General features: G+C 57.2%; 1 protein-coding gene across 2 annotated transcripts in view; it reads left to right on the top strand.

Annotated features, from left to right (window-relative positions):
* IL17RA (interleukin 17 receptor A) overlaps positions 1 to 14,311 on the top strand; it is a 29,611-nt gene extending 15,300 nt beyond the window's left edge. Inside the window, exons 5-13 of one of the 2 annotated variants that reach the window (XM_002743520.6) lie at positions 1,101 to 1,227; positions 2,804 to 2,851; positions 2,945 to 3,108; positions 4,356 to 4,439; positions 9,333 to 9,417; positions 10,165 to 10,176; positions 10,460 to 10,561; positions 12,077 to 12,118; positions 12,642 to 14,311. In XM_002743520.6, the coding sequence (XP_002743566.4) occupies positions 1,101 to 1,227; positions 2,804 to 2,851; positions 2,945 to 3,108; positions 4,356 to 4,439; positions 9,333 to 9,417; positions 10,165 to 10,176; positions 10,460 to 10,561; positions 12,077 to 12,118; positions 12,642 to 14,146 (2,169 nt within the window). In that variant the 3' untranslated portion in view covers positions 14,147 to 14,311. The remainder of the gene's footprint in view (positions 1 to 1,100; positions 1,228 to 2,803; positions 2,852 to 2,944; positions 3,109 to 4,355; positions 4,440 to 9,332; positions 9,418 to 10,164; positions 10,177 to 10,459; positions 10,562 to 12,076; positions 12,119 to 12,641) is intronic. The other variant, XM_054242104.2, reaches the window with a different exon arrangement.
* The last annotated feature ends 5,287 nt before the right edge of the window (positions 14,312 to 19,598 follow it).

A 19,598-nucleotide genomic window follows, 5' to 3' on the forward strand; every position in this document is an offset into this window, starting at 1 on the left:
AGGCCGAGGCGGGTGGTCAAAAGATGGAGAGCATCCTGGCCAACATGGTGAAACCCTACCTCTACTAAAAATACAAAAATTAGCTGGGCATGGTGGCGCACGCCAGTAATCCCAGCTACTCGGGAGGCTGAGACAGGAGAATCGCTTGAATCCAGGAGGTGGAGGTTGCAGTGAGCCAAGAATGCGCCACCGCACTCCAGCCTGTTGACAGAGTGAGACTCCATATCAAAAAAAAGAAGAGAAGAAATCTGTTCTACGGCCCCACCCCAGACTTCCCAGGCCAGAAATTCTTAGGGTGGGGTCCAGCAACGGCTGCCTAACCGCCCCTCAAGTAATTATGATGCAAGCCTTAGTCTGAAGACTACTGGTTTAAATCTGCAAACGGCCGCTTGAAAACAAGTTAGATCTCTCACAGACAGAAGCAGCAGAGACAGAACCCCTCTCTGATGTTAGATTAGAACCCCCAAACTTGGCTGCTGTGTGATGGTGAGAACCAGGTTCCTACATCCACTTAGAAGCGAAGGACCCCTGGCCTCTCCTCCGGGGCAACTAGAGTGGGGGTTGGAGTCGGTATCTGTAATCTCTACCACCCAGAAAATGACTCAGCACAAATTGATTTCTGCAACTAAGGTCCCTGCTGGCCCAGGGTGAGTGGGCCTCTCCAGCTTGTCCTCCGTAATTTTTTACCACAGAACGTTCTCCAGAGATCCCTGGCTTTCCCATTTAAGGAGGAAGAATCATTTGACAAAGTTTTCACCTGCCTGTGTGCCAGATCTCCACAGCCTAGTCCTCTGGCTCAGCCGTCTCACACCCATTGTTCTAGAATTTGAGAAGCCTGGTGCGGGGCAGGACTGCTTTCCGTTATTCACTGTCTGCTCAGGAGGCCAGATCCAGGTGGCTGTTTTTCTTAACAGGCAGAAAAGAGCAGAGGAAACAGGACAAAGGTTCTGATTTCCCTGACTGGGTTTTGCTGTGGTCGTTGCTTTATTCTTGTTTTTGGCTGAATGTTTGGGAGTGGGTGGGAACGGGGGTCTTTGGGCGTACGTGGGTGAGAGAGGTGTGCGTAACCTGTCCACCTTCCCTTCCTGCCTTCTCTTCAGTGGCGTTTCACCTGCAGCCACTTCGTGGTTGACCCTAACCAGGAGTATGAGGTGACCGTTCACCACCTGCCCAAACCCATCCCTGACGGGGACCCAAACCACCAGTCCAAGAATTTCCTCGTGCCTGGTAAGAGCACCCTCCCAAGGCATTCCCTCCCCCTGGGCTCTATGAGGAGGAAGCAGCAGGTGGCACAGATGCCAGCCCCCTCCCTCAGCAAAGCAGTGGCTGGCACTGCCAGCACCCACGAACAGAGGCCAGGACTGGGAGTTCTTTGGCTTGTGCTGCAGCCTCCACTCCCCGAGGCAGAGCCATTCTCTGCTGGCACAGCGGTGGCCATTGGCCCAAGATCCCAGGAGTTTCATGAGAACTGGAGTCCCTCCCTCTACCTAGAGAAGCACCCGTCCTGCCCAGAAAATAGCATAAAGGCAAAGCCGCAGGCACCTCGTGGAGAAGTTGCAGCCTCTGCCCGCAGCCTGGTGCTGCCTCCATGGCTTGCTTTCCTCCTCCCACCCTGCATTTTCCCTGCGTCACGGAACACTCATCCCAGGCATGGCACTGTCCTTCCCGCGCCATCCGTCCTGTCTGTGGTTCTGCCCTTCCCGCGCCGTCCACCCTGCCCGCGGTTCCTGTCCTTCTTGCGCCATCCGCCCTGTCTGTGGTTCCTGTCCTTCCCACGCCGTCTGCCCTGTCTGTGGTTCCTGCCAGGCTTCTCTTCTCAGGCATCCTTCGATGTACGTGCACCTTCTACTTCCCCCTCCTCCCCAGAGGCTCAGCTGTTACCTGCATTTTTCTTTTTGATTTCAATAGAGGCGGTCTCACTTTGTCACCCAGGCTATCCTAGCTCACTGCAGCCTGGAACTCCTGGGCTCAGGCGATTCTCCTGCCTCAGCCTCCCTATAATTCTCACTGTTCATAGCCAGCTGTGTCAGGGAGCCTGCTCGATAACAAAGTCTGGGTCTTCTGCCCACTTGCAGCATCTCCAGAGCCTCGCAAATTGCCTTGCATCTAGCAGGTGGTCCGGAAATGCTTGTTAAGGATGGTGTTGACCTTCTTCATCTTGGGGACACCCTGCACACATGCGTGCGCTCACACTCGGCTTACCCTGCTGTGTGCCCGCGCGTGGCTCATCACTCCCTGGCGTGGCGCTGTGTGCTGTATGTTTGCTTTCATTGGTCTCTCCCACAGGCTTGGAGTCTCCAGGGGCAGGGCTTTGTCCTGTTGGCCACATACCTGCAGTGCCGGGAACAGGGCCTGGTGCATGGCTGGGGCCCATCAGTATCTGTTGAAGGAGTCAGTCTCCTCAGTTCTTTCTTCGTTCCCAAAGTGACTGGCTCAGTCCCTGTCCCTCCATGCTGATTCACACCTGTCGTGTGTCTTCTCAGCCTGGGCAAAGATGGGCAGCCAGGGACAAGAAGCTGTGGGTGGACAGCGAAGGAACTGGAGGGGACCAGGATTGCTTGGTCACACACAGGAAGCTCAGGAGGAATGCACTTGAATTGGGAGGGTTCCCCAAAAGACGACCATCAGGCAAGCAGACTAGCGCCCATGCCAAGGTGGGTCCAGTCCCGGAGCACATTCTGAAGGGGCCATTAGTGGACAGGCTCCCATCGGAGAAGACATAGCTGTTCTGGTGTCAGGAGTCTGGAAGAACAGGCTTCCGAAGGCAGAGGCTTCACGAGTTCCCTTTCCTCTGTGTCGGCAGGCTGCGAGGACACCAGGATGAAAGGAACCACGCCGTGTGTGAGCGCAGGTAACAGGCTGCCCGGGAGAGCTGCACACACGCACACACACTCCCACTCCCACGCCCCTCCTCACTCCCAGCCTGCCTGTGTAACCTTCGCAGGCAGCATGTGGGACCCCGACATCACTGTGGAGACCCTGGAGGCCCACCAGCTGCGCGTGAGCTTCACCCTGTGGAACAAATCTGCCCGCTACCAGGTCCTGCTGACCAGCTTTCCACATACGGAGAACCACAGCTGCTTTGAGCACATGTACCACGTGCCTGCGGTAACTACCGTTTCTGACCCTGCTCAGCTCAGAGCCCCCCTCCAAGCCCCAAGTCTCTTCTCTGCTGGTCTGACAGGATTGTGTTGCCGGAGCTTGGAGCTCATGCTGTGCTTACTCCGGAGTGGTCTTGGGGCCTTGCCTTTTTCTTCCCTGCTGATCTGACGGTTGATAGAAAGGCAGTCGACTCCGTCCTGCCCATGCCTCAGTCCTTTTCCTTCTTCCCTCCTCCACAGGCTCCCTTGTTCTCTTTCTGTTTTGCTGTGTTTATTACAAAAAGGATTTGATGATTTAAAAAAAGAAATGTGGAAATAGAGATAAAGGGAACTAAAGGAAATCAGTGCCTCGCACCTGTGATCCCGATAGTTTGGGAGGCCACGCAGGCTTGACATTGGAGCTGGAGCTGCAGTGAGCCGTGATGGCTCCATACACCCAACCAGGGGGACAGAGCAAGGCGCTGTCTCTTAAAAACAGAAAGGAAGCTGGGCGCAGTGGCTCCTGCCTGTAATCCCAGCACTTTCGGAGGCCATGGTGGGCGGATCACAAGGTCAGGAGTTCAAGACCAGCCTGGCCAAGTTGGTGAAACCCCATCTCTACTAAAAATACAAAAATTAACTGGATGTGGTGATACATGCCTCTAATCCCAGCCACTTGGGAGGCTGAAGCAGGAGTATTGCTTGAACTTGGGAGGCAGAAGTTTCAGTGAGCTCAGATTGTGCTTTTATACTGCAGTCCAGACAACAGAGTCAAAAAAAAAAAGGAAATTAATGAAATAAAATAGGCTGGGCATGGTGGTTCATGCCTGTAACCCCAGCACTTTGGGAGGCCAAGGCGGGTGGATGGCTTGAGGTCAGGAGTTCAAGATCAGCCTGGCCAATATGCTGAAACGCCATCTGTACTAAAAGTACAAAAATAAGCCAGGTGTGCTGGCACACGCTAATCCCAGCTACCTGGGAGGCTGGGCAGGAAAAGCGTGCTGTGTGGCCCTATACAGCTGGTGTGAAAGAACACAGATTTGTAGCCCCAGTTCCCAGCAGCCAAAGCAAAGAGGACCTTACCAGTTAATAAATGTACTTACGAACTTACAGCAAACTGGCTTCCATGCAAAAATGCAGCATTTTCTGGAACAGAAACCTGAAAAGCATTTGTCCCCTGGCGTTCCTAAGGGGTGCCCTGGACAGCTTCTCCGTGGTAGAGCCACAGCAGGTTCTCACCCAAGTAGCCTTACCTGTCCTTGCCTCTCTCCTCAGCCCAGGCCGCAGGATTTCCACCAGCGATCCAACATCACACTCACCGTACGCAGCCTCAGAGGGTGCTGTCGCCATCGAGTGCAGGTGAGTGAGTGCGGTGTGGACGGGGCAGGGAGCAGAACGGGTGGACAGTGCGGTGTGGGGAGTGAGGGGTGTGCACAGGTGAGTGAGTGTGGTGTGGACGGGGCAGGGAGCAGAATGGGTGGACAGTGTGGTGTGGGGAGTGAGGAGCGTGCACAGGTGGGGAGTGTGGTGTGGACAGGCCAGGGAGCAGAACGGGTGGACAGTGTGGTGTGGGGAGTGAGGAGCGTGCACAGGTGGGGAGTGTGGTGTGGACAGGCCAGGGAGCAGAATGGGTGGACAGTGCGGTGTGGGGAGTGAGGGGTGTGCACAGGTGAGTGAGTGTGGTGTGGACGGGGCAGGGAGCAGAATGGGTGGACAGTGTGGTGTGGGGAGTGAGGAGCGTGCACAGGTGGGGAGTGTGGTGTGGACAGGCCAGGGAGCAGAATGGGTGGACAGTGTGGTGTGGGGAGTGAGGAGGGTGCACAGGTGAGTGAGTGTGGTGTGGACGGGGCAGGGAGCAGAATGGGTGGACAGTGTGGTGTGAGGAGCGTGCACAGGTGAGTGTGGTGTGGACGGGGCAGGGAGCAGAATGGGTGGACAGTGTGGCGTGGGGAGTGAGGAGCGTGCACAGGTGAGTGAGTGTGGTGTGGACGGGGCAGGGAGCAGAATGGGTGGACAGTGCGGTGTGGGGAGTGAGGGGTGCGCACAGGTGAGTGAGTGTGGTGTGGACGGGGCAGGGAGCAGAATGGGTGGACAGTGTGGTGTGAGGAGCGTGCACAGGTGAGTGAGTGTGGTGTGGACGGGGCAGGGAGCAGAATGGGTGGACAGTGCGATGTGGGGAGTGAGGGGTGTGCACAGGTGAGTGAGTGTGGTGTGGACAGGCCAGGGAGCAGAATAGGTGGACGGTGCGGTGTGGGGAGTGAGGGGCGTGCACAGGTGAGTGAGTGCGGTGTGGACGGGGCAGGGAGCAGAACGGGTGGACAGTGCGGTGTGGGGAGTGAGGGGCGTGCACAGGTGAGTGAGTGTGGTGTGGACGGGGCAGGGAGCAGAACGGGTGGACAGTGCGGTGTGGGGAGTGAGGGGCGTGCACAGGTGAGTGAGTGTGGTGTGGACGGGGCAGGGAGCAGAACGGGTGGACAGTGCGGTGTGGGGAGTGAGGGGCGTGCACAGGTGAGTGAGTGTGGTGAGGACGGGGCAGGGAGCAGAATGGGTGGACAGTGCGGTGTGGGGAGTGAGGGGCGTGCACAGGTGAGTGAGTGTGGTGAGGACGGGGCAGGGAGCAGAATGGGTGGACAGTGCGGTGTGGGGAGTGAGGGGCGTGCACAGGTGAGTGAGTGTGGTGTGGACGGGGCAGGGAGCAGAATGGGTGGACAGTGCAGTGTGGGGAGTGAGGAGCGTGCACAGGTGAGTGAGTGTGGTGTGGACGGGGCAGGGAGCAGAATGGGTGGACAGTGTGGTGTGAGGAGCGTGCACAGGTGAGTGAGTGTGGTGTGGACGGGGCAGGGAGCAGAATGGGTGGACAGTGTGGTGTGGGGAGTGAGGAGCGTGCACAGGTGAGTGAGTGTGGTGTGGACGGGGCAGGGAGCAGAATGGGTGGACAGTGGTGTGGGGAGTGAGGAGCGTGCACAGGTGAGTGAGTGTGGTGTGCACGGGGCAGGGAGCAGAATGGGTGGACAGTGTGGTGTGAGGAGTGAGGGGTGTGCACAGGTGGAGAGTGCAGTGTGGGAAGTGAGGAGCGTGCACAGGTGAGTGAGTGTGGTGTGGACAGGGCAGGGAGCAGAATGGGTGGACAGTGGTGTGGGGAGTGAGGGGCGTGCACAGGTGAGTGAGTGTGGTGTGGACAGGGCAGGGAGCAGAATGGGTGGACAGTGTGGTGTGGGGAGTGAGGAGCGTGCACAGATGAGTGAGTGTGGTGTGGACGGGGCAGGGAGCAGAATGGGTGGACAGTGGTGTGGGGAGTGAGGAGCGTGCACAGGTGAGTGAGTGTGGTGTGCACGGGGCAGGGAGCAGAATGGGTGGACAGTGGTGTGGGGAGTGAGGCGTGCACAGGTGAGTGAGTGTGGTGTGCACGGGGCAGGGAGCAGAATGGGTGGACAGTGGTGTGGGGAGTGAGGGGCGTGCACAGGTGAGTGAGTGTGGTGTGCACGGGTGCAGGGAGCAGAATGGGTGGACAGTGTGGTGTGGGGAGTGAGGAGCGTGCACAGGTGAGTGAGTGTGGTGTGGATGGGGCAGGGAGCAGAATGGGTGGACAGTGGTGTGGGGAGGAGCGTGCACAGGTGGGGGGTGTGGTGTGGGGGAGTGAGGAGTGTGCATGGGTGGAGAGTGTGGTGTGGGGAGTGAGGAGTGTGTACAGGTGGGGAGTGTGGTGTGGGGGAGTGAGGAGTGTGTACAGGTGGGGAGTGTGGTGTGGGGAGTGAGGAGTGTGTACAGGTGGGGAGTGGTGTGGGGGAGTGAGGAGTGTGCACAGGTGGGGAGTGTGGTGTGGGGGAGTGAGGAGTGTGCACAGGTGGGGAGTGGTGTGGGGAGTGAGGAGTGTGCACAGGTGGGGAGTGTGGTGTGGGGGAGTGAGGAGTGTGCACAGGTGGGGAGTGGTGTGGGGGAGTGAGGAGTGTGCACAGGTGGGGAGTGTGGTGTGAGGAGTGTGCACAGGTGGAGTGTGGTGTGGGGAGTGAGGAGTGTGTACAGGTGGGGAATGTGGTGTGGGGGAGTGAGGAGTGCACAGGTGGAGAGTGGTGTGGGGGAGTGAGGAGTGTGCACAGGTGGAGTGTGGTGTGGGGGATGAGTGTGCACAGGTGGAGAGTGGTGTGGGGGATGAGGAGTGTGCATAGGTGGAGTGTGGTGTGGGGGAGTGAGGAGTGCACAGGTGGAGAGGTGTGGGGAGTGAGGAGTGTGCACAGGTGGAGAGTGGTGTGGGGAGTGAGGAGTATGCACAGGTGGAGAGTGGTGTGGGGGAGTGAGGAGTGTGCACAGGTGGGGAGTGTGGTGTGAGGAGTGTGCACAGGTGGAGTGTGGTGTGGGGAGTGAGGAGTGTGTACAGGTGGGGAATGTGGTGTGGGGGAGTGAGGAGTGCACAGGTGGAGAGTGGTGTGGGGGAGTGAGGAGTGTGCACAGGTGGAGTGTGGTGTGGGGGATGAGTGTGCACAGGTGGAGAGTGGTGTGGGGGATGAGGAGTGTGCATAGGTGGAGTGTGGTGTGGGGGAGTGAGGAGTGCACAGGTGGAGAGGTGTGGGGAGTGAGGAGTGTGCACAGGTGGAGAGTGGTGTGGGGAGTGAGGAGTATGCACAGGTGGAGAGTGGTGTGGGGGAGTGAGGAGTGTGCACAGGTGGAGTGTGTGGTGTGGGGGATGAGTGTGCACAGGTGGAGAGTGGTGTGGGGAGTGAGGAGTGTGCACAGGTGGAGAGGTGTGGGGGAGTGAGGAGTGTGCACAGGTGGAGAGTGGTGTGGGGGAGTGAGGAGTGTGCACAGGTGGTGTGTGGTGTGGGGGAGTGAGGAGTGTGCACAGGTGGAGAGTGGTGTGGGGAGTGAGGAGTATGCACAGGTGGAGAGTGTGGTGTGGGGAATGAGTGTGCACAGGTGGAGAGTGTGGTGTGGGGGAGTGAGGAGTGTGCACAGATGGAGAGTGGTGTGGGGGAGTGAGGAGTGTGCACAGGTGGAGAGTGGTGTGGGGAGTGAGGAGTATGCACAGGTGGAGAGTGTGGTGTGGGGAATGAGTGTGCACAGGTGGAGAGTGGTGGGGAGTGAGGAGTGTGCACAGGTGGAGTGTGGTGTGGGGGAGTGAGGAGTGTACACAGGTGGAGTGTGGTGTGGGGAGTGAGGAGTGTGCACAGGTGGAGTGTGGTGTGGGAGTGAGGAGTGTGCACAGGTGGAGTGTGGTGTGGCAGTGAGGAGTGTGCACAGGTGGAGTGTGGTGTGGTGATGAGTGTGCACAGGTGGAGTGTGGTGTGGGGGATGAGTGTGCACAGGTGGAGTGTGGTGTGGGGGATGAGTGCACAGGTGGAGAGTGGTGTGAGGAGTGTGCACAGGTGGAGAGTGGTGTGGGGGAGTGAGGAGTGTGCACAGGTGGAGAGTGGTGTGGGGGAGTGAGGAGTGTGCACAGGTGGAGAGTGGTGTGGGGAGTGAGGAGTGTGCACAGGTGGAGAGTGGTGTGGGGAGTGAGGAGTGTGCACAGGTGGAGAGTGGTGTGGGGGAGTGAGGAGTGTGCACAGGTGGAGAGTGGTGTGGGGAGTGAGGAGTGTGCACAGGTGGAGAGTGGTGTGGGGGAGTGAGGAGTGTGCACAGGTGGAGAGTGGTGTGGGGGAGTGAGGAGTGTGCACAGGTGGAGTGTGATGTGGGAGTGAGGAGTGTGCACAGGTGGAGTGTGGTGTGGTGATGAGTGTGCACAGGTGGAGTGGTGTGGGGGATGAGTGTGCACAGGTGGAGAGTGGTGTGGGGAGTGAGGAGTGTGCACAGGTGGAGAGTGGTGTGGGGAGTGAGGAGTGTGCACAGGTGGAGAGTGGTGTGGGGGAGTGAGGAGTGTGCACAGGTGGAGAGTGGTGTGGAGAGTGAGGAGTGTGCACAGGTGGAGAGTGGTGTGGGGAGTGAGGAGTGTGCACAGGTGGAGTGTGGTGTGGGGGAGTGAGGAGCGTGCACAGGTAGAGAGTGTGGTGTGGACAGAGTGGAGCGTGCACAGGTAGAGAGTGGGGTGTGGACAGAGAGGGGAGTGTGCAGTCTGTTGTTCCTGCTGGTGTATGGGGAAGGCTTGTGCCCTCTCTAGCACCAGGCACTGCTGGCAGTGAGAATTCCTTGCCCATTGAGACTCTGCCTCTGCCTTTCTCCTTTCCGATTCTCCCAGCCTTATCTGGGCAGGGGTCCTCTGACCGTCCACCCCTTGGTGGAGGGAGACAATGGCCCTTAACCTGCCCTCTCTGCCCACAGATCCAGCCCTTCTTCAGCAGCTGCCTCAATGACTGCTTCAGACACTCTGTGACTGTTTCCTGCCCAGAAACGCCAGACACTCCAGGTAGGAGACATGCAGCTGTCCAGGGCCACACTGGGATGCAGGTGGCTGAGGCCTGACCTGGGTCTGGGGGGTGGTTTGGGAGGAGAGTGTAGTTTAACTTGGAGCTCTTCAGGCCTGAAGTGTGGAGTGGGGTTTAGAGTGTCACTCCTGGGGTTGGAGTCCTGGCCGCCTTTCATTAGCGATGCATCCTCAGGCGAAATCCTTAACCCTTCTGACCCTCCACTTTCTTGACTGGAAAATGGGGTGGTTTTAGCCTATAGGCCTAGTGCTGCACATGCATGGAGCGCGCGGCTCCAACATGCTGTCCGTGTTTGATCCCCCCTCATTGTGAGTGAGCCATCATACTGTGAAGTAGAGGATTCCCCACCCCATTCCCCAGGTTCATGGATGAGGAAACTGAGGCACAGCTATATTGAATAACTTGTCCAAGATCACACACCAGGGACACTGTTTGGAAGTCGCATGCGCTGACGCATGGGAGGCTGTGGCCACAGGCTCACAAGAAGGCTGAGACATGGGGCCAGGCTGGAAGGAGACCCAGCCTCCCAAGGAGGAGGCAAGGCATCTCTCCTTAGACCAGCAGCTCAAGTCCTTGTCTCTTGTAGGTGGCTTCATTAAGTTCAGCCTGGATCTAAAGTGCCTGGTGCGGGGCCAAGGTCATGAAGGCGCTTAGGGGTGTCAGTGGTTTTGTGATGACCGGGAAGGGTTGAGAACACTCCTTCCCTTTTCCCTTTGTTCTCATTGCAGAACCTGTTGTGGGTAAGCTCCCGATCTGCAGTGCAGCCCTCAGGCCACGTGAGAGTGCGAAGTCCATGCCTGACCCAGGCAGACTAGCCTGAAGGAGGCCAGCTGGGGTAGTGGAGGGGGGTGTGCATGGGTGAGACCAGGGTTTGTCAGCTGGGGGGTGGGGGCGTGGGTGTGAGGGGGCGGGGTGGTGGACGTGGACAGAGAGGACAGAGCCTGAGGCTGGGGATAGGGGCTGGGGCCCTAAGGGCCAGCAGGGCAGGCCTAGGCAGCACTCACACTGTTCTGCTCACCACAGTCTACATGCCCCTGTGGGTGTACTGGTTCATCACGGGCATCTCCATGCTGCTGGTGGGCTCCGTCATCCTGCTGATCGTCTGCATGACCTGGAGGCTACCCGGTAAGGGCTAGGGGTCTGGCCGTCCCTAGCACGGCCACTCACTAGCAGGGCAAATCAGTTTATTCTCTGAGCCTCAGGTTCTCACTTGTAAAATGGAAATCACAGTGATAGCCATGTCACTGTCCTCTGAGTGAAATAAGGCACGTGAATTCTTAGCACAGAACCTGGCATGTGCTGTTTGCAGTGTCCATTAGCTACCATTATATTTATTGTTATTATTAAATGAAATATTACTAAAATCAGCAGGTTGGAAGGAGCCAGAGTGAAGTTTCTTTGTGTCAGGAATTACCAGCCAGGCAGGCGGAGCAGCCTGAACAACCCCGTCCTACAGCCCCCCGATGTGTACATCTGGGGTCAGGGAGAATAGCGAGGGCCAGCGTCGAGTGATAGAGAAGGCCCCAGCTGCCCTGAGCTGTCGGGGCAGACCCCAGCCCCACCTCGTTAGCCTTGTAGTCACGGGCCAGTCACTTAACACACCATGGGGTCACTTTTCTGTAAAATGTGCTGATAATGCTTCCCTCTCAGGACTGTGATGGAGGTTGAGTGAGTAGCTGAGGAAGGTGCTTGCTGGGGGCTTAGTCCATACCAGCCTCTCCTACCTGCAGCCCTCTGCTGGCATGAGAGGGCCTTTGGGGGGTTCTGATAACGGCTGGTGCTCTGTAGGCTGTGCAGCTCTCTAAAGCTGTGGGGGGTGCTTTTCACTTCGTTTCTGCTGTTGCTTCTGTTTCCCAAAGAGCGCCAAATCCCAGGGTGAAGGCAAGGAGGAGCCTCACTGGTTATTTGACCGTCTTCGAGGGGTCTAGGGAAGAGCTGAAAGGGCGAGGATTGAGATGAAGGTTCTAAGTCACTTGCTCAGTCGTCTTCGGGCCTTGGTCATCCCAGCTGTCACCAAGGAGTTAAGTCCCACAGAGCAGTTTTCTTCATCACACCTCCAAGGGGAACAATTGCCTAAGTATGTGGGTTCCCTTCCTCACCCCAAAAATACCAGGAGGAAATGTTGCAAGCGGCCCAGTGCGGCGGCTTCTGGAAAGAAGTGTGGTAAGATGCATGCCTTCTGCAGGATGCTCTGGGGAAGAGCTTTCCCTCAGGTGGCCAAATTTCAGGGGCACGGGGCAGACCAAGAGCATAGTGAGGAGCCAGGGTGGACCCTCCAGCACCATTCTGGGGGTCCCAGCTGGGTCAGTGCTGTAAAATAACAACTGTGACCCCAGCTGACCACGTGCAACGTGCCAGGACTTTACATACACACGCTCATTTAATACCCATTACATGAGAGCAAACACAGCCCCACTGCACAGAGGAGGAAGCTGCATTTCAGGGGCACCGGTGACTGCTCCAGTCATGTGCTTGTAGTGGCCGACCCAGGATTCACGGCTGTGCGGGCACCTGGCACGGCCTCCCGGCTCAGGGCTGCCCCCTCCCCTCCACCCTTTGTCAGGGTGAGGCACGTGCCCTGTGAACTGGTTTCTGTTTCTCTTCCCAAAGAACCACTCCAGTGTCTCTTTTCCTTTCCAGGGCCTGCAAGCGAAAAACACAGTAATGACACCAAACACACCGGTCAGTATTTCCTGGTTTGCGTGTGTGTTTTTAAAGCAGTGGAGGGTTCTCCTGGGGTAAGTGGGTGGGTTGCCTCTTGTCTTCTAACTCCCAAGCCCCTTCAGGAGACCCTACCTTAGGACCCCCCTTCCAGGACCCCACTCAGAAGGGCCCCTCATAACAAGGCCTGGGTGCCCTTTATTGAATCAGACAAGGAAAGGTAACTGCACGATATTTTGTGAAAAGAGGTTTTCACTGGGGGAAGCAGACCAACAGGGCTGGCTGCTCTTTTTCCTTTTTAAATTCAACAGCAGGCTAAAGACCAGATAGGAACGTGAGAGATTCTTTTTTCCACAAAGCAGTAGACTGATTTTCTTCAGGCAGCCAAAGGTGGAATACTAAATCTGTGTTTGTCCAGCAGGCCTCAGTCACTTTCTCAGGCTAGGGAGAGAGCCAGGCTGCGTCCTGGTCCAGGAGGGTTGGCAGGTACAGAGCCGCCCTGGGCCCTGGGCTAGGGTCAGCACGTGTGGTCTCCTTTCCTTAGATGGCCTGCCTGCTGCTGAGCTGACGCCCCCACCGCTGAAGCCCAGGAAGGTCTGGATCATCTACTCAGCCGACCACCCCCTCTACGTGGACGTGGTCCTGAAATTCGCCCAGTTCCTGCTCACTGCCTGCGGCACGGAAGTGGCCCTGGACCTGCTGGAAGAGCAGGCCATCTCGGAGGTGGGAGTCATGACCTGGGTGGGCCGCCAGAAGCAGGAGATGGTGGAGAGCAACTCTAAGATCATCATCCTGTGCTCCCGCGGCACGCGCGCCAAGTGGCAGGCGCTCCTGGGCCGGGGGGCGCCTGTGCGGCTGCGCTGCGACCACAGGAAGCCCGCGGGGGACCTGTTCACGGCAGCCATGAACATGATCCTCCCGGACTTCAAGAGGCCAGCCTGCTTCGGCACCTATGTGGTCTGCTACTTCCACGAGGTCAGCGGCGAGGGCGACGTCCCTGACCTGTTCGGTGCGGCGCCGCGGTACGCGCTCATGGACAAGTTCGAGGAGGTGTACTTCCGCATCCAGGACCTGGAGATGTTCCAGCCGGGCCGCATGCACCGCGTCGGGGAGCTGTCCGGGGACAACTACCTGCGGAGCCCGGGCGGCAGGCAGCTCCGCGCCGCCCTGGACAGGTTCCGGGACTGGCAGGCCCGCTGCCCCGACTGGTTCGAGCACGAGAGCCTCTGCCCGGCCGACGACCAGGACGCCCCATCCCTGGACGAAGACGTGTTCGAGGAGCCGCTGCTGCCTTCAGGAACCGGCATCGTGAAGCGGGCGCCCCTGGTCCGTGAACCTGGGTCCCAGGCCTGCCTGGCGGTAGACCTCCTGGTCGGGGAGGAAGGAGGAGCAGCAGTGGCGAAGCTGGAGCCTCACCTGCAGCCCCAGGGGCAGCCGGCGACACAGCCCCTCCACACCCTGGTGCTCCCCGCGGAGGAGGGCACCCCGGTGGCCGCGGTGGAGCCCGGTCCCCTGGCTGATGGTGCTGCTGGCCGGCTGGCGCTGGCCGGGGAGGACGAGGCGTGCCCGTTGCTGGGTGGCCTGGGTGCTGGGCGAAATAGCGTCCTCTTCCTTCCTGTGGACCCCGGGGACTCACCCCTCAGCAGCACCCCCATGGCGTCTCCTGACCTCCTTCCAGAGGACGTGAGGGAACAACTGGAAGGCTTGATGCTCTCGCTTTTCCAGCAGAGTCTGAGCTGCCAGGCCCAGGGGGGCTGCGGGAGACCTGCCATGGTCCTCAAAGACCCGCACACACCCTGCGAGGAGGAGCAGCGGCAGTCGGTACAGTCTGACCAGGGCTACATCTCCAGGAGCTCCCCACAGCCACCCGATGGACTCACGGAAATGGAGGAGGAAGACAAGCAGGACCCAGGGAAGCCAGCCTCGCCACTCTCTCCCGAGGACCTGGAGAACCTGAGGAGCCTCCAACAGCAGCTGCTCTTCCGCCAGCTGCAAGAGAACTCGGGCTGGGACACGGTGGGGTCGGAGTCAGAGAGGCCCCGGGCCTGAGGGCGGCTCCCCAGGGACGGCCCAGATCCCAGCCTTGAAGGAGTGTGTGTGCACGTGGGTACACACGTGTTCGTCTGTGTGTACATGTCTGCATGTGTATTTGTTCGTGTGTGAAGTGTAGGCTTTAAAATATGTCTGGAGTTTCATCCCAGGCATCCCCCCAGACTTTTCTTTATGCAGCCATCTGGTTATTTTCCATCCCCAGGGGAATCCACACAGCCTACTCCAAGGAGCTAATGGCAGAGTATCCTTGAGGCACCATCATTCATTCATTTATTCATTCATCAACCATTGATTGTGCACCTAATATGTGCCAGGCATTTGGGATACCAAGATAAATTGCATGTGACATGGCCCCAGCCACCAAGGAGCTTAACCTCTAGTGCTAAGGACACATTAACAAACAGAATGGGCCAGCACAGTGACTCGGGCCAGTAATCCCGGCACTTTGGGAGGCCAAGGTGGGCCGAGCACCTGAGGTCAGGAGTTCGAGACCAGCCTGGCCAAAATGGTGAAACCCCATCTCTACTAAAAATACAAAAATTAGTTGGACATGGTTACATGTGCCTGTAGTCCCAGCTACTCGGGAGGCTGAGGCAGGAGAATTGCTTGAACCTGGGAGGCAGAGGTTGCAGTGAGCCAAGATTGTGCCGCTATACTCTAGCCTGGGCGACAGAGGGGTACTCCGTCTAAAAAAAAAAACTAGGTGGTCACATGAGATGTAAAAGCTGAATGGGCCAGGCGCGGTGGCTCACGCTTGTAATCCCAGCACTTTGGGAGGCCAAGGCGGGTGGATTGCTTGAGCTCAGGAGTTCAAGACCAGGCTGGGCAACATAGTGAGATCATGTCTCTCTACTTAATTTTTTTTTTTAATTGAGATGGAGTTTCGCTCTTGTTACCCATGCTGGAGTGCAATGGTGCGATCTCGGCTCACCACAACCTCCGCCTCCTGGGTTCAGGCAATTCTCCTGCCTCAGCCTCCTGAGTAGCTGGGACTACAGGCGCGCGCCACCATGCCCAACTGATTTTTTATATTTTTAGTAGAGACGCGGTTTCACCATGTTGACCAGGATGGTCTCGATCTCTTGACCTCGTGATCCACCCGCCTCAGCCTCCCAAAGTGCTGGGATTACAGGCGTGAGCCACTGCGCCTGGCCCTAATTTTTTTTTTTTTTTTAATTAGCCAATTATGGTGGCACATGCCTGTAGTCCTAACTACTTCGGAGGCTGATGCAAGATGATCACTTACTTGAGTCCCCGGGGTGGAGGCTGCAGTAAGCTATAATGGTACTATTGCCCTCCAGCCTGGGCAACAGAGTGAGACCTTGTCTCAAAAAAATAATAAAATAAAAAGTTTGAATGGAAGCCTGCCTAGGGCCGTGAGCATGCACAGGAAAGGCACCAGGCCGGGGGAGGGAGGTCCCGGAGGAGACACCTAAGCTGAAGGATTGTGGGTGGGGGAAGGAAGCAGCCTGTGGGCGAGTGCTGGGAGGGAGTAGAGTGAGCATGTCAGGGAGCTGTTGGTGGAGCTTGGAGTGGGAGGAGGGGTGCAGCCAGAGAAATAGGGGAGGGGGCATCAGCCCCAAGGTCTGGGGCACCTTTTGTCTGATGAGCTGTCCCTCTGCACGGCAGAAGCTGAGGGCCAAACACAGCTGGATGTCACCTGAGCTCATTCATAGGCAGAGAGAAATGTGGAGGTGAAACGAAAATCATCCTGTAGGAAGGTGAGTTTGAAGCCCTGCACCCGCATCTCTCGGCCCGCCCATCATTGGGGAGCTGTTAGCATGCAGGATTCTTCACTGCAGCTGGGCTGGAGCTCCCCTGAGCTTGGGAAGCCGTGGGGTGCAAGGGCAAGGAAATGAGTGGTCAGGGGGAGCAGTGAAGATCTGGGCAGACCTTAATGTGGGGAGAGGAAGGGGTGCTGCTGTGACCTCAAGGTCGGAGGTTTAAAAGCAGCATTTGAAGAGACGCTCTGAAGCTAGTGTTTGAAGAATCTGTTCCTGAACCACCTCCTAGGGGCAGGCTGGAGGGGTCTGGCTTTGGGGTCCTGAAGAACACATTGAGGTGCTGTCAGACACTGGAATAGGGTGCCCTTTATTCCTGCACCTGAGTGCTCTAGCTATATTTCCAAGCTCCAGTGAGGAGGAGAGGATTTGGAAATGTGACAGGAGAGCAAATAGGACAGGTGCGTGTGTGTGTGTGTGTGTGTGTGTGTGTGTGTGTGTGTGTACACACACGTAACTGAAAGATGACCGATAAAAGAATGCCTAAGTTCATCTGGTAAGAGTTTCTAGCGCTCTTTAGAGTCACATGTTGTAGGTCAGGGAGTTCCTAGTTGCAGAGTTCTTTCCTTGCAGTTGGAGTTGGCCTAGTGGCAGCAGGGCCACCACGGTCTGTGTCCCAGACAAAAGAACAGGAGCTGAGGCCTCCCAGCCACCGGCCTTTGGGCTCCGTCTCTCCTCCAGTAGTCCTGGAGAGGGGCTTCACTGGGCCTGAACAGCTACCAGGCTTTCGGTGACCTTTCCCTGGCTTCCAGTAATTACCTGTTCAAACTCCAGAGTACAGGCTACCACGGTGCACGCGTCCCTGGCTAGAGCACACGCTCCCATCTTCTCCCGTTCCTCACAAGCCTTGAATTCTAGCTGTGCTGGCCTTCGGGCCCATGCCAATAAATGTCCCCGATGGGCAGTGCCCACTGTCTCCGGGGGAAGTTCTTTGTTCTCTTACCAGCTCTATTGAAACAGTCCACACCAAACAACCCACAATGGACCCTGCACAATGCAGTGCGTTTCATGTAGTTACAGTTCAGCAACCATCAGCACAGGCCATCTTAGCGCAGTTTATTACCCCCAAAAGAAATCCAGCCCCCTTAGTCCCCATCCCTCAGCACCCTTGGCTACTTGGATCTCTGTAGACTTGCCTCTTCTGGACGTGCCATGGAAAGGAGTCATAAATTCTCCAGGTGCCTCCATTTCTTTAGTGTCATTCCGTTTCTCCTCACATTCCCTCCCCGTTTCCTGGGCCCAGTCTCACACCGGTCCTTGCTTATCCTAAATGCTAGGAATTCCGAAACTCTGAGTATGGTGTCCGCTGTCAGCCGAATGCCAAGAGCTTCAAGAGTGTATAAAACCACGCCTTTATTGTATTATTCCGAACCATGGCTAATAAATTCTGCGTCACCCAGAAATGTCTAAGAACAGATGCCCTCCACGCTGTGCCCCTCCACCTCTTGAGCAGTCTGTGTGTGCCCGGAAGCTGCCGCGGAGCGTCTAACCGTGACTGCCCAGCGGGATTGCGCACGCCGCCACCAGTAGGCTCCCAGCTTCCGCGCAGCTTCATGACTTTTTTTCCTGCCTACTATCTTGATCCTGGTTTTTTGTTTTTTCTTTAAATGAATAATTACCTGGATTCAAAACCAGTTTCTCATTTCTGCATAGGAAGCTTCTCGGAGGTATTGAGGGTCTAAAGAGGGTTGTGTTCAGTCCCTGAAACATCTGAGCTGGGTCTCGGAATGCAAGGGTGCGGTGGAGTTACTTCCTTCTTGCTTTTATGTTTCAGTTTTTTGTTTGAAGTCAGGACCTCTCTCTGTCCCAGGCTCAAGCAACCCATCCTCCTCAGCCTGCCCAGTAGCTGGAACTACAGGCACGTTCCACTGTGCCCGGCTAATTTGTGTGTGTATCTTCTGTAGAAATGGGCTTATGCCATGTTGTCGAGACTAGTCACGAACTCCTGGGCTCAAGCCGTCTGCCCACCTCAGCCTCCCAAAGTGCTGGGATTACAGGCATGAGCCCACCAAGCCTGGCCTTTACTGTTTATCTTTGAAAATTAAATAGGGCATAAGAGAGAAGACGTGCTTACAATGCAGTGGGTAGTTTTGATCCTATGGCCTTTGGGCTCTGCGGTTGGTGCTCTCCTTCCTGAAGAAACGAGGGATGTGCAGGGCCCTCTTCTGCCTTAGCACCCTGCCACAGCTGGGACTCCAGCAAGGCCGGGGGCTCTTGAGGGCAGAGTGAGATGGAGGCTGCCGCTCAGCATCCAGGCCCTCGCCCCACAAGTCAGGTGGGTCCTCACAGAGAAGCAGCAGCAGGGTTGGGGACTGGCCAGCTGCTCATCCTCCCTAGGTGGCTTGCCCATCTGTAAAGTGGGTGGGGCAGGAGCTCTCACTTCATGGGGTCCTGGGAGGCCTGCAGTGTCCCTGAGAGGCACCAGCCTGCTTCTGGGGCAGAGCAGTCTGTGCCCCCGAGGCACCTGGAGCCTCGTTCCCTGCTGTTAGGTACTGCCTTCTCCCTCCTGCGTTTGCTTTTTCAGACTCTAAAGTAGTAAGTGTTCCCATTCTGGGCATTCTAAGGCGCTCAGGAAGTGTCTGGCTGAGGGAGCAATGTGCATTGTGGAAAAACAGCCACAATATGGATTCCCTGGGTTATATTTTGTAGAAGACTATGAAGAAAAGCAGCTACCCTTCAACCCGTGGTGCCAGCTGTTCGGGTTAATTCTGTGCCCAACACGTTCCCCCCCGAGCTCCCCGCACTCTGAAATGGCCTCCCGGTCCATCTCGCCCTCCGCCTCTGCACAGCTCTCCACGCCCCGTTGCCTCTCCCAGATCCTAGCACTGGGTCCACACTCTCGCCCTGTGCATTTAGGTTGGTGAAGGCGGGTACTCACCCAGGTGAGCCAGCCTTGCCTGTGAGAGGAACACGCAGTCCCCTGTCTCGTGGCATCAGGGTGCCAGGGAGCCTGGCCCAGCCCACCTCCTCCTGGAGTCCTTCCCGGGAGGAGTAGCCCCTTAGCTCATTGACTGTAGGATGTTTGCTCACAGGATCTTTCCTCTCTGATGAGACCGGACGAAGGTACACAGTGACAGGTAGCAGGAGGAGAGGAAGTGGAAAGGAGAGGTGCAGGTGACTGGCCCCCGCGCTGGCCTGCTCCCTGCATGGGTGTCCCACTGGCTGCCTCTGCCCACCCGTTCCATGGGATCTTCACAGAAGGTGAAGCCAGCCCCTGCTTTTTTGCTAGAACGACTGAGCTTTCATGGAAAGGAAGCTGGACCCAAGCAGCCACCAATCACTGCAGGCTGCCTGGAGTGCAGATGTGGGAGTGTGCACTGGCTCCTCCTGACTGCAGTGCCACATTGTGCAAGCTACCTCCTCTCTGGGGCCTCAGGAAAAAAGAAAGCAGCCCTTCAGAAGGTGGCTGTGAGGAGGGATGGGGCTGATGTGCAGAGGGCCCCACAGAAAACCACGGGCTGTGTTCTGTTCTTCCTTAGGGCCACTGCTTGGGCAGACGCCGCAAGGCCCAGGTGTGGGGTAGGGTGGGCCTTCCCTACACACGAACAAATCACTAGGTGCCCCTTCTCCACCTGTCACAAATCAACTTCTGATATGCCTGGCAAACCAAAATCGGGCAGGGCCGGCTTGCTTCCCTAGAAGACGTTTCTAAATGTTCCTAACGTGTG

This window comes from Callithrix jacchus, chromosome 1 (assembly GCF_049354715.1).
Source record: "Callithrix jacchus isolate 240 chromosome 1, calJac240_pri, whole genome shotgun sequence".
In the NCBI taxonomy this organism is placed as follows: Eukaryota; Metazoa; Chordata; class Mammalia; order Primates; family Cebidae; genus Callithrix; species Callithrix jacchus.